General features: G+C 41.0%; 1 long non-coding RNA gene and 1 gene segment (V, D, J or C); one reads left to right on the forward strand and one right to left on the reverse strand.

Annotated features, from left to right (window-relative positions):
- LOC134810586 (uncharacterized) overlaps positions 1-13,194 on the reverse strand; it is a 91,065-nt gene that overhangs the window by 71,329 nt on the left and 6,542 nt on the right. The window lies entirely within an intron of this gene.
- On the forward strand, positions 3,915-4,715 carry LOC100615873 (T cell receptor beta variable 7-9-like). The segment is given in 2 exon segments: positions 3,915-4,144; positions 4,270-4,715. Coding segments are annotated over 2 exon segments (495 nt in total).

A 13,194-nucleotide genomic window follows, 5' to 3' on the forward strand; every position in this document is an offset into this window, starting at 1 on the left:
TAGAGTGGAATAGCCAAGTCCATTTTCAGAGGTTAATGCTAATTTTCTGTCCACATAGGGTCTGAGTTTTTAATGTAAAAAATATAGTTAGCACTATAAATAGATATCTGTCAGCCGATACAGAACATTTTTTAAGATCACTTCCAGTTGCTGCAATAGGAATATGTATTCCTATTTTTTCTTTTTTCTTTTTTTTTTTTTCTTTTTTTGAGATGAAGTCTTGCTCTGTCGCCCAGGCTGGAGTGCAGTGGCAAAATCTCAGCTCACTGCAACTTCTGCCTCCCGGGTTTAAGTGATTCTCCTGCCTCAGCCTCCCAAGTAGCTGGGATTACAGGTGCCTGCCACCATGCCTGGCTATTTGTTGTATTTTTAGTAGAGACGGGATTTCACCATGTTGGCCAGGCTGGTCTTGAACTCCTGACCTCAAGTGATCTGCCTGCCTCAGCCTCCCAAAGTGCTGGGATTACAGGTGTGAGCTACTGTGCCCGGCCTTTTTTTCTTTTTGAGACAGGGTTTCATTCTGTCACCCCGGCTGGAGTGCCATGGCAGTGTGATCACGGCTCACTACAGCCTCGACTTCCTGGGCTCAAGCAGTCCTCCTGCCTCAGGCTCCCTAGTAGATGGGACTATAGGTGTGCATGACCACACCCAGCTAATTTTTGCATTTTTTGTAGGGACAGGTCTCACTATGTTGCCCAGGCTGGTCCTAAACTTCTTGGCTCAAGTGATCTTCCTGCCTTGGCCTCCCAAAATGCTGGGATTATAGGCATAAGACACCATGCCTGGCCTGGAATATGTAATTTTTAATGAGACCTAATGGTATAATACATTCTACCTGGTTCAACTGCCTTCTTTTAATATCTGGATTCCAATATTCTGCTCATGTTTCAGCCATGTTTTTGCAAATAGTCCTGAAATTCACTCTAATAATAAGTTTCATTTTCCCAGTCTGATTGTTATTTAGCACCTCAAATTATTATTGAACTCATATCCTAATCCTGATTAGGCAAATGGATAGTGAGAAAATATTACAAGTGGGCTTGGATTTTAATTTTTTCAAACGATTTAAAACCCATTTTCCTTTTCTAATGATCAAGATCCAATTTTTAGATAATCAGTACTCTCTCTTTCTATGTGGACATGTAATATGAATAGGTATATTGTTTCTGTCACAGGCATCGCAAACTCATATCTTGCTTGAAACTTGTCGATGAACTCCTTTAGTATGACAAGAACAAAGAGAAATAGATTTTTAAAGCATAGCCACATATTGGACATGAGTTTTTATTCAAAATTTCAGCTGCAGAACCCTAACTGGTGCCTTTCCTTTTATTGTGTTATGTAATCCAAGGTCATAATAAGTAACTAAATTATTGATTTATTTTTCCACTCTGTAATCTCTCCATTATATTTAAAAATAGCAGCTATGAAGCAAAACAAGTTCCTCGTGGGTACATTGCCTCAACTCCAAAATCTAACAAGCAGAAGTTTAATTCAGTGCTTTGCCATTTCATACTATAGACACCGAATGTTCTATCCTATAAGGGGCACACAGTGGTTCTCTTTATAGTTCTGTTAGCTCAAGTGGTATCTTTATGTACAATTTTTAGAATTTTTTTATTTGTTAATCTTTCTTAAGGTATGATTGACAGAAAAAAATTGTAGGTATTTAAGGTATACAAGGCGATGTTTTGATATACATATACATTGCAAAATGATTACCACACTCAAGTTAATTAACATATCCATCACCTCACAAAGTTACCTTTGTATGTGTATGTATGGTGAGAATGATCTACTCTCAGAAAATTTTGAGTGTACAATAATCATTAACTATAGTCACCATGCTGTCCATTAGGTCTCCAGAACTTTCGAGCACACTCCAAAACATCAACTTTTATTCTGATTAAGCCTCAAATATGTCTTCTTGTTGCAAATAATAGCTATTTTTAGATTAGCTATAAATAATGAAAAATACTAGCATAAAAGATGGAAAGAATAAATGCAGATAAGGGCTCTAAGGTCTTTACACTTTCCAGGAAGTGATAAAAGCTGCAATTTAAATTATACATGAAGAAGTCAAGGATGGCAACTCCTATAAACAGCTGATACTTCAAACCTGGAATGTCTAGTGCTAAGCAGCCCAGACCCCTGCACCCAGCACACCTCTCTTTGGCATGATAGGAGGATGAGGGATCCAGGTCTTCTCCTCCCATGCTGCCCTTGGCCTTTATGTTTTGCCTTTCATTAGTAAAGCTTCTCCCTTAATTATCACCCTATGACAGGAAATTCATCCTAAGCCTCGACACGTGAGAGATGGTAACTCTGAAGCAGCCCCCTGGGCATGACACCAAATGAGGCCACACCCAGAACAAATTGCAAGAAATAACAAGGTATTTCTTACAGAATCCCTAAGAGAACATGTCTGTCTGCATTTAAGTGTCTACAGTCATAAATACACAGCATATGATTGGATCAGATGGAACTGAAAGACTTTCAGTGCTTCACGGTGCCCATCACTCTCATTGTCCTGAAGTGGTGTTGGCAGTGGACTCAGCAGGGTGCCGTGAGGATGGTGAGGCTACACACATACGATGCTGACCAAGCTGGCTACACAGATGGTCTGAACTCACCCTGTGATGGTAGACAGAGCTTACCAATGGGGTTCCATGAATGGACAACAGGCATGCTGCTGTAATAATCCCTTTGACCATGATGGAAGTCAGGCAAGACCCAGGCCATGGGAACATTGAAAACAGTCACCTCTAGCCTCAAGTATTTCCTACTGTTTGCCACACTGTGCCTACAAATATCATTTATGATACAGCTTAAAATTTTCATGTTTATGAAAATTATTATCAACCTTATCCAATCTGATATTTTGAATGAAATCACATTAAAACCATATATTAATTTAAGAACTGGCATCTTCATAATAGTGAGTCTTCTACAGTTTCCTAGACCACTAAAAAATCATGGATTGCTATCTCAGACTTGAAATGGGTGATCCTTATTCTTCTCTCAGTCAGAACAGTGAAAGGTACAGATTCATGGCAGCTAGTCCAGCTTCTAAAAGTCAACTTCTAATTGTCTACTTTAGGACAAAAAAGAAATAATATCCTTAGGAAGGCCACCATGGAATTCATTCTATCTGAACCATCCTTACATAATATCATTTCTTATAATATGTCCTCAACATCGTGCTCTGCATATATTTCTCCACCATCTCTAAAAATCCTCTTAGCCCAGGCCTCCTCGAACTTTAATGTGCATGTAAATTATGACCTTGTTAAAATGCAGATTCTAATCCAATCAGTCAGGGTTGGAGCTGTATTTTGAACAAAAGTCCGTCCAAGTGATGCCAAAGCTGCCAGTCCATGGACCACAATGAGCAGCCAAGCTCTAGATGACACCTACAATAATTACAGGTGTAAGGCCCCTCTTCTCAAGTATCATTTTGCACAGTTCCTGGACTAGGTCAGATACAGACCCTACTTACCATATGTATCTCTGTATTCCAAGTATTATGTAATCATCAGTTTTCCTAAATCTAGGCACCAATATTTTAACATATATTTTCATGGTATAAATAGAAATTAATTTTCTATAGTAAATACACTAATACCTAATCACATTCATGCATCTTTAATGTGAGTAGCAAAAAGCCAAGGCACTATCTTAATGGTTATTGAGTGAGACTTTAGCAAATACTATCTTTATGGAGAAACCTCTGGGCTGCTTTTTAGGATGTGAGAAAAGTGGGGTAAAGTGAGGAGAACTGGATGAACACGGGACAGAGACAGGGACAGGGGCAAATATGGGGACACCTGTCTCAAGGAAGCAGCAAATGATATAGAAAATAAATATCTGTTCCATCCCTGTTCCAGACAAGCCCATGTACCTGCCAAGTAGGAAGCTGTGTATCACATTGCAACAAGGAATGACCCCGGCCCTGGTAAAGTCAACAGCAACAGTCATCACAGGCAAATCTGCCTATCAGGGACTGGAGACTCTCTAAACTCCCACCTCTCAATCCAGGAATCAGAGCCTGAGACAGACAGATGCTTCATTCCTGTATGGGGTGGTATTCCTGCCATGGGTCCTGGGCTTCTCCACTGGATGGCCCTTTGTCTCCTTGGAACAGGTGAGTACCGGGCAGAAAGGAAATTTTTGAGCAAAGCTATCTTGTCCTCAGTCTGCACCTTTCATTCACAGCAGTAACACTGTTCTCCTTAACTCTGACTCCAAATTTATCTTCTTTCTCTACAGGTCATGGGGATGCCAAGGTCATCCAGAACCCAAGATACCAGGTTACCCAGTTTGAAAAGCCAGTGACCCTGGGTTGTTCTCAGAATCTGAACCATAATGTCATGTACTGGTACCAGCAGAAGTCAAGTCAGGCCCCAAAGCTGCTGTTCCACTACTATGACAAAGATTTTAACAATGAAGCAGACACCCCTGATAACTTCCAATCCAGGAGGCCGAACACTTCTTTCTGCTTTCTTGACATCCGCTCACCAGGCCTGGGGGATGCAGCCATGTACCTGTGTGCCACCAGCAGAGACACAGAGCTGCAGTGCTTCCTGCTCTCTGTTCATAAACCTCATTGTTTCCCAGATCCAGGTGCTTTCTCTAGGACTTCTCCCTCACCACCTCTTACAACAATAGGAAGTGGGTTGGTGGCTGTCAATATCTCATCTGTAGACAGAAGTTGAGCACAAACCAATAAAAACCATTGACAGTTATGCCAAGCGTGGAAAAGTGGTTACACATGCCTGGCATTCAGTTGGTGGTATTTTCCCAGGATCACATTTAGAACCCATGCTGTCCTTTTCAGAAGACAAATAAGAACTTTTTCTTTCTTTTTTTCATTGTTTTATCTAAGTCAGAGGCTTAGAAATATAAGAGGTGATATGTGAAGAATTATGGACACCCAATGTCTATAAAGTCAAGTCTCTGGCATTCGATGAACTCTTATAGGATTTAATCCTCCTGGAGAATCCACATGTTTTTAGCCTAGACCTGGAGCAACTACCTCATTAATGGGAGAATGAAAGCACAAGTATCCCAAGATAAAAATTTCTCAGAGGAAAAACCACATTGGAGAGAAAAAAAGGGAAGACCATACATTAATCTGCTCATATCTGGAGTTGGAGGTACTATTGAGATGACAAAATGGAAACCATAAATACATAAAGAAATGATATTGAAAATAGAGCACATTTGGAGATGAAGATCATGGAGCCATCTGTATAGAAGAGAGTAATAATGCCATTAAGGTGCATAAGAGTGCCAGCAAATGTCAATAAGAAAAACTACAGGAGGGAAGAAGATGGGAGATCCTGCTCCCCTTAACAAAGATAAACAAAATGCTGAGTGAGAAATATTGCAACCTCATAAATTGTCACATGGAAGTATGTATTTACAAATTACCTTATAATTAACATCCCTCAATAAGAACGATATTCTGAGAAAAAAAGCAGAAAATATAGTTATATGGCTATCTAAAAATGTAAAATTTTGCACATTAAATTAAGATAATCTAGGAAAAATATGACAAGACCTATTACAAAGAGCTTTTACAAATTGTTTGCTTTAATGATATTAATAACATAATGATAGCTAACATTTACTAAGCACATATTACATGCTAGACCTTAAGTCTTCTTCACATATATTTATAGTTCATGTTAGTTTTATAACAACCTCAGAAAGTTAATACTATAGTAACCTCACTCATTTATCCATGAGGAAACTGAGACACAGACAAGTAACTAGCCCTTTATCACGTATCTCGTTTGTGGTGGAGCCAGGATCAAAATGTAGACAATTTACTGCTGGAGCTCATTCTGTCTTCGGAGTTCACATGGATTCTAAGTCAGACCTTCAGATAGGAAGGTAAATGGTTATAAGCCAGAAGATTTCCACACTCTCACCAACATTGCACTGGCTTTTCTTTGGGTCTTGGCCAGAGGGTGAGCCCTTGTGACTATGCTTCACTGGTTGACTAGCTCTGAGTTGCACTGAGGACCAACATAGAGAAAGACAGTCTTTGGGATAAACCTGGGAGAATGAAGGGTAAAAAATGCAGAACTTAAATCTTGATCCCAAGGGATCATTTAAAGATGAATGAGTCTCCCTTAGAAGATGAGAAATTAAACATAAACTCTTTAACTTGCAGAAATGCTGAGATGTTTTCCTCAAGTAGTAAACTTTGAATCATGGTTATATGCATGGGAGGGAGCCTGTGGGGATGGAACATGGATGAAAAAGTAACAGGATGTTCAGGGGGCAGGTGCGGGCGAAAATCAGCTGCCTCCAAGAGTGGTGAGAGAAGCAGTAGAGCATCCTTTATCCAGACTAGCGCAACATGCAGTCCAGAAGGCTGTGAGATACGAGGAAAGGGTCACCATAAACTGCAACCTGACTATGTCAAAAATGACACTTGGAATCCGAGAGTGGGTACGTGTGGTGGTATCACAGATATATGCCCACCCCATCCCCGCCCAACTGGGAGATAAGAGACTTACAGGTTTAGCACTTTCACCACTGGGACTAGAACCCTGGATTTAGCTAGAGGCTGGCTTAGACTTTTTCATGGTTCTTCTGTATGAACCACACAATTTAGAACCATACTATTTAGAGATGATCAGTTTATACGACCTGCATAAAGCCTGTCTTTCCAGAAGAAGCTCAGGTTAAAAAAAAAAATTGATTTCTCTCTTGTCCTTCTCAATCTTCCCTCCTTCCTTCTTTCCTTTCTTCCTGCCTGCCTGCCTTCCTCATTAAGAATAAACATGAACTAGTCACCTGTATACTCTCTGAGGTATGCTGTTAGTGCTGACAACACATTAGTTCAACCTAGAAAAACTAACCCTGTTTTATTTTATCTTATCTGAGAGTCTGCGACCCCTCTTTGATCCTTAAAAACTTGCCAATTTCTTGCCAAGCAAATATGTGCAGCGTTTTAGAGAGCTGTACGTAACAGAGACAAAATAGAAACAACACACAGAATTTGGAGGCAAAGCCTTTAGATCTCTGAAGCTTGAGGCCCCACTGCTGCTCCAAGCCTGCCTATGGCACCAGGTTCCTCTGCTATGAGTCCCTCTGCCTCCTGAGGGCAGTGAGTCCTGGGCATAGATAGTCTGTCTGCCTTGGGCACTCACACTGTAGTCTGTTTCCACACCTTCCTCTGGTAGTCCAATATTCACCCCCATTTTCCTCTCTAGCCCCTGCTCCTACACTCTAGTCCCACAGACTCTGTGGATATCCTAATCACAGAGACAGAAACAGAGGTGACACTCAGATGTGAGTGATGAAACTTACAATGCTGTAAACAAGACTCAGGACTTAGACTGCCTACTGATGTTCATTCTTGTGCCATTTGTTCAGCAAATATGTATTCAGGAACTCCTGTATAACAGAACTTGTTTCCGGTTCTGGAAATAAGGTAATAAACAAACCAGAGAGACTTGTTTTAAACTCCTGGAATTTATAAACCAAAGAGATGTATGTGATGAGAACAGTACGACTCTGGATAAGAAGGAACCCGTTACCTTAACACTGGCCAGTGCAAACCCAGTCTGGCAGACATCTGTGATCCTCTAGACTTGTAAGGAATCTTATAGCTGTATAGCTCTTTGCATTTAAGGGCAAAACTAGACAAGACAGAACCTCACTCTCATGAATCCATGCCCTAAGAAAGAGAAGAAACTTCCCTCATAGGAACATTGGTGCAGTCTCGCAGTTTTCTTATCAAGTAGGAAAATTAGAACTGCTAAAACTTTGTGCCAGAATTTAAGACAAATAAATTGCCTGGATCATGCATTATTTACAATTATATTTACAATTATATACAGATTATATTTTCCCTAATATAAATCTGTTGATGAACCACTTATGTGGCATATAAATAGGACTTATTAAAAGTTAGATGCGGTGCTTTAGAAGATATATTAAAATTATTAGAGTCTGACTTAAATTTTTAATAGTAATACAAAATATAAAGTACCACAGCCTTGTTCAGAAGAAACAGGATTTCTGAAATCCACCAGAATAGCTTTCTAAAAGCCAGTATCTTATGGCCTTTAGTGGGCTGAAATACTTATAATGATGGATTGGAAAAATGGATGTTTGAGTGCATACGGTTCACGAGTAGAAGAAACAATTGGTACCTCCTAACTACAGATTATCAGTTTCAGAGGATGAGAATGAATGTGTCCTCATCCTCATTTTAATTTTGAAAGACAATGCAGATATCCCTACTATGGAATCATTTTTTACATCACCACCTATAGAGATTAACAACACTAGATGTTTCCAGCTCCCTAAGAGGCCAAGAAGTATTAACCCAAGGTCAGATTCAGGTAATTGATCGTGACTCATGAATTTTCAGAGATCCACAATGGTTGTTTTTAAATTTTCAGCAGTTATGTCTTTTTCTCTGGGGAGAGGGTATTCAAAGCTCCTCATGAGGCCATTCTGGACTACTTCTCCCCTCCTGCCCCCTGCCCATAAAACAGTTTACAGAAATAGGTGTCCAGACCGTGGGCTGCAGTTCACCAACTCCTGCTCTAGCCTAATTTTGTCTCATTACTAGAGCATGGCCATTCTGTGGATGCCAGTGAAGCCTTTCTGGGGTTTCTCTCCAATGCCTTTTAAAGCTTTTTCCTACACAGACACAGTTTACTGTTTAGCCAAAAAATTAAGATAATTCCTCCAGACATCTGGAGTTCTTGTGCAGCTTCCTCCTCTCTGGTGGTCTTTCCTTAAAAATTCTAGCTGCCTCAGCCCCCGCTGATTTTGTAACCTGTTTCTGCAACTCAAAATTTGCCATGCTCTGTTGCTCTCTTCCCCACTGTGTATGTGCAGAAATTGCCCCCATGTTTTGGTGTTTTGGCAGAATCCCAGTCCTGTGCTGTCTGCTTTCCAGTGGCTGAATACAATTGTTTCACATATTCTCTTAATTTGTGTTACTTGTATAGAGCAGGATGCTAAAGGCAATTGGATTCTACAAAGTGATCACGTCACAGAGAAGCCGCCGACAGAGGTGGAGAGAGCCACACAGATAGCCAGCTGCCTGTGCTGCCTGCTCTTCCCCTAATTCTGCCATGAGCCCAATATTCACCTGCATCACAATCCTTTGTCTGCTGACTGCAGGTAAGTCCCTGTTCTGCAGTTGTCAGCTCCCTGCTCTAAGCCTTTCATCCATGTCATCGAACTCCCTCATGGGCTCAGTCTCCAACTCCTGTCTGCTTTCTTTACAGGTTCTCCTGGTGAAGAAGTCACCCAGACTCCAAAACATCTTGTCAGAGGGGAAGGACAGAAAGCAAAATTATATTGTGCACCAATAAAAGGACACAGTTATGTTTTTTGGTACCAACAGGTCCTGAAAAAAGAGTTCAAGTTCTTGATTTCCTTCCAGAATGAAAATGTCTTTGATAAAACAGGTATGCCCAAGGAAAGATTTTCAGCTAAGTGCCTCTCAAATTCACCCTGTAGCCTTGAGATCCAGGCTACGAAGCTGGAGGATTCAGCAGTGTATTTTTGTGCCAGCAGCCAATCCACAGTGTTAAATATTAGCTAACCTTAGGACACAAACTCATCACGGACTCAGCTCAGGAAGCAGGTGGTGTACTAGGTTGGAAGGAAATAACAGAAACTAGAGCTAGCTTAAGCCAAAGGGGAATGTATTATAAGGCTAAATGTATGTCCCGTAGAACCACAAAGCAAGAACACAGGAACTTCCCAGAAATAAACTGCAATGAAACCTTAGAACCGGTGGCTCGCGCCTGTAATCCCAGCGCTTTGGGAGGCCGAGGCGGGAGGATCACAAAGTCAGGAGATCAAGACCATCCTGACTAACACGGTGAAACCCTGTCTCTACTAAAAAAAAAAAAAAAAAAAAAACAGCCGGGCCTAGTGGCGGGCGCCTGTAGTCCCAGCTACTCGCTACTTGGGAGGCTGAGGCAGGAGAATGGCCTGAACCCGGGAGGCGGAGCTTGCAGTGAGCCGAGATCGTGCCACTGCGCTCCAGCCTGGGCGACAGAACAAGACTCCATCTCAAAAAAACAAAAAACAAAAAAAAACCTTAGAACCATGGCATGGCCGATTGACAACTCATTTTTTATATACCTTGTCGGCCTCATTATTCTCTTTTATTATAAGTTGTCTTTTCTGTTTCTTAGGTCTTACAGTGATTAGAAAATTGCAGATTCAGGTGTTAGCCCTCCAGTCAATTGAGACCAACGTGACTTTCTCTCATGCTAGATTACAAATCCAGGGTGCAGGGGGAAAAAATGTGATCCTGCTTTACTCAAGAATGGGCTCGTGGAAATCCAAGGGAATTGAATTATTTTGAACAAGATAGTATCTGGGAGTCTGTCCCTCTGACCTTGTGGACCAAGGATTTCAAGGGGTGGAATCCAGTCAGAACATCCAATAGGCACCCATCACAAGTGAGAAGTTGGGTATAATACATTTTCTGGAATATAGAGACCTTGGGAAAAGAGAAGAGTTTGGAGAGGGGATCAAAACCTTATTATTTAGAACAATATCAGACCACATAAAGAGTCTGGTTAATCTCTCTTTAAGAAATTAAACCGGCCAGGTGTGGTGGCTCACGGCTATAATCCCAGCACTTTGGAAGGCCAAAGCAAGCAGATCACCTGAGGTTGGGAGCTCAAGATCAGCCTGACCAACATGAAGAAACCCCATCCCTACTAAAAATACAAAATTAGCCAGGTGTGGTGGCACATGCCTGTAATCCCAGCTACTTAGGAGGCTGAGGCTGAAGAATTGCTTGAACCTGGGAGGGGGAGGTTGTGGTGAGCCGAGATCGCACCACCGCACTCTAGCCTGGGCAACAAGAGCGAAACTCCGTCTCAAAAAAATAAATAAATAAAATAGAAGGAATAAAAAGAAATTAAACCTAGATAACACAAAAAGCTGTTCATTTTAAGTGTGACAACTTCAGATCCTACAAATTCACTAATTGGCCTCTATGGCACTGAAGGAGAACAGATTAATGTGCTCTTGGTGTAAAACATATTAATGCACAGAGAATTAAAAGATCTTCAGGTATATGATTCAAATTGTAATGAGGGGCAATGTACTCAACATCAATATTCCTAATGAGGCATTATGGTATCAACTGTACCTAGGTAGGAGACTACACTTATGTTGAGCAATTATAGAATTCAAAATAACTCTGTTAAAATTTGATAATCCATTCTGTTCGCAGATCTGGTCACCACCTAGCATTTGCTTTGAGAGAAGTTCCTTTATTCTCTCCAGTTACATCTGCTCTTATTTCAGTATAAGTTGAACCCAGTTGTCTTACTTCCAGAAGTCCAAAGTTACTTCTTTTCTTGGGAAAAAAATTTACTCTGACTCCTGGAAACAGAAGTTCTCACTTTATCATTTTTCTGATCTATTTAACATTATACCTTCTCATTTTAAGTTCCTTTTCCCGCTCTCCAGAAGTGAGTGTTCCTTAGCGTTCTGTTCTCGGTCCCCCTCAAGCCCAGTCTTGCTGTTGGTGGTCTACATCTTTGCTTTTGTCACAGGGAAGTCACTCCTCTAGATGCTATCTTCAGCTTTTTCTTGAAATATTTCCATTCTACCAAAACTGTTCTCCTAAAGATTAAAATTACATATTTCCCAGACCAAAAGACGCATGTGTGTTTCTTTGCCTGCTTGATCTCTTTGAAGCTCTTGACAATACTGACCATGCCCTAAGTCCTGAGCATTAATTTTTGCTCAGTTTCATTTACATCATTTTCAACTAGTTTCTCATTTTCTCTCTATTCTTTTTGTTTTCAATGCTGTTCCCAGAAACTAAATCTATCCATTTAATATTCTTTTTCCCAGGAAAATTCTTCTCATTCTATTTAAAGTGTAATATTCTAGTTGAATGGGAAAGTTTTTTGTTGTTGTGGTTTAGCCTTTTAAAAATCTCTACTGAAAAAATTTTGGATATGAAAATTAGCCAGGCATGGTGGCGGGAGCCTGTAATCCCAGCTACTCAGGAGGCTGAGGCAGGAGAATCGCTTGAAACTTGGAGGCGGAGGTTGCAGTGAGCTGAGACTGCACCACTGTGCTCCAGCCTGGGCAATGGAGAGAGACTCCATCTCAAAAAAAAAAAAAAAAAGAAAAGAAAAGAAAAGAAAAGAAAAAATTGTGAAGTGTGGTCTGAGACAACTTTTCTCAGTGTCACCTGAGGGATGGGTTAAACAGGTATATTCTAGGACAGGTTCAGAATTTCAGAGTCGAAATTTCTTGTTGGTGGACTTTAGGAATACATATCATTGCTCCTGAGTATTTCTGTTAGTGCTGAAGTTCTGCCCCAAGGACTTCATAAGATTAATAACATCACAAATCTTTTGTAGTGCTTTAAAATTTTGTTCTTCATTTTTTTATTCTCACTTTCTTCTCTTTCCTTTTCCACTTCCTCTTATGTTTTCCTTAATCTTCAACTTTCCTAAGCACCTGCAAGTGGGATTGGAGCCTTGTTTAACATCATCCATGTAGCAAAATAAGGATGAGGCCAAATATTTGAACCAAGGATCCCCATCTCCTATGGAAGGTGCCCTGAGGTTGTGGGTGTTGCTGGGAACATGATGTCATGGCCAGATCCTACCTCATGCGGCCAAGGGAACCCAGAACTTTCACTGCTCTTTGCTACTGCACATCAGAACCCATCGCTGGGAGTGTCTTGCACTGCCTGACCTCACCATGGATATCTGGCTCCTCTGCTGGGTGACCCTGTGTCTCTTGGCGGCAGGTGGGTCCAGGTATACTTAAACATCTGCATAAAGATGTTTTTGGCTGGGCTTGGTGGCTCACGGCCATAATCCCACCTCTTTGGGGGGTTGAGGTGAGTAGATCACCAGAGGTTAAGAGTTCGAGACCAGCCTGGTCAACGTGGTGAAACCCGTTCTCTACCAAAAATTAGCCAGGCGTGGTAGCGTGCTCCTGTAGTCCCAACTACTTGGGAGGCTGAGGTGGGAGGATCACTTGAATCTGGGAGGTAGAGGCTGCAGTGAGAAGAGATCATGACATTTCACTCCAGCCTGGGCAACAGAGAGAGACCGTGTCTCAAAAAAAAAAAAAAAAAAAAAAAAAAAAAAAAAAGATGTTTTCTTTGGGCTTCCCTTCACCTTCTATGGCTTCTGTCTTCTTCCACAGGACACT

This window comes from Pan troglodytes, chromosome 6, assembly GCF_028858775.2.
Source record: "Pan troglodytes isolate AG18354 chromosome 6, NHGRI_mPanTro3-v2.0_pri, whole genome shotgun sequence".
Lineage (NCBI taxonomy): Eukaryota > Metazoa > Chordata > Mammalia > Primates > Hominidae > Pan > Pan troglodytes.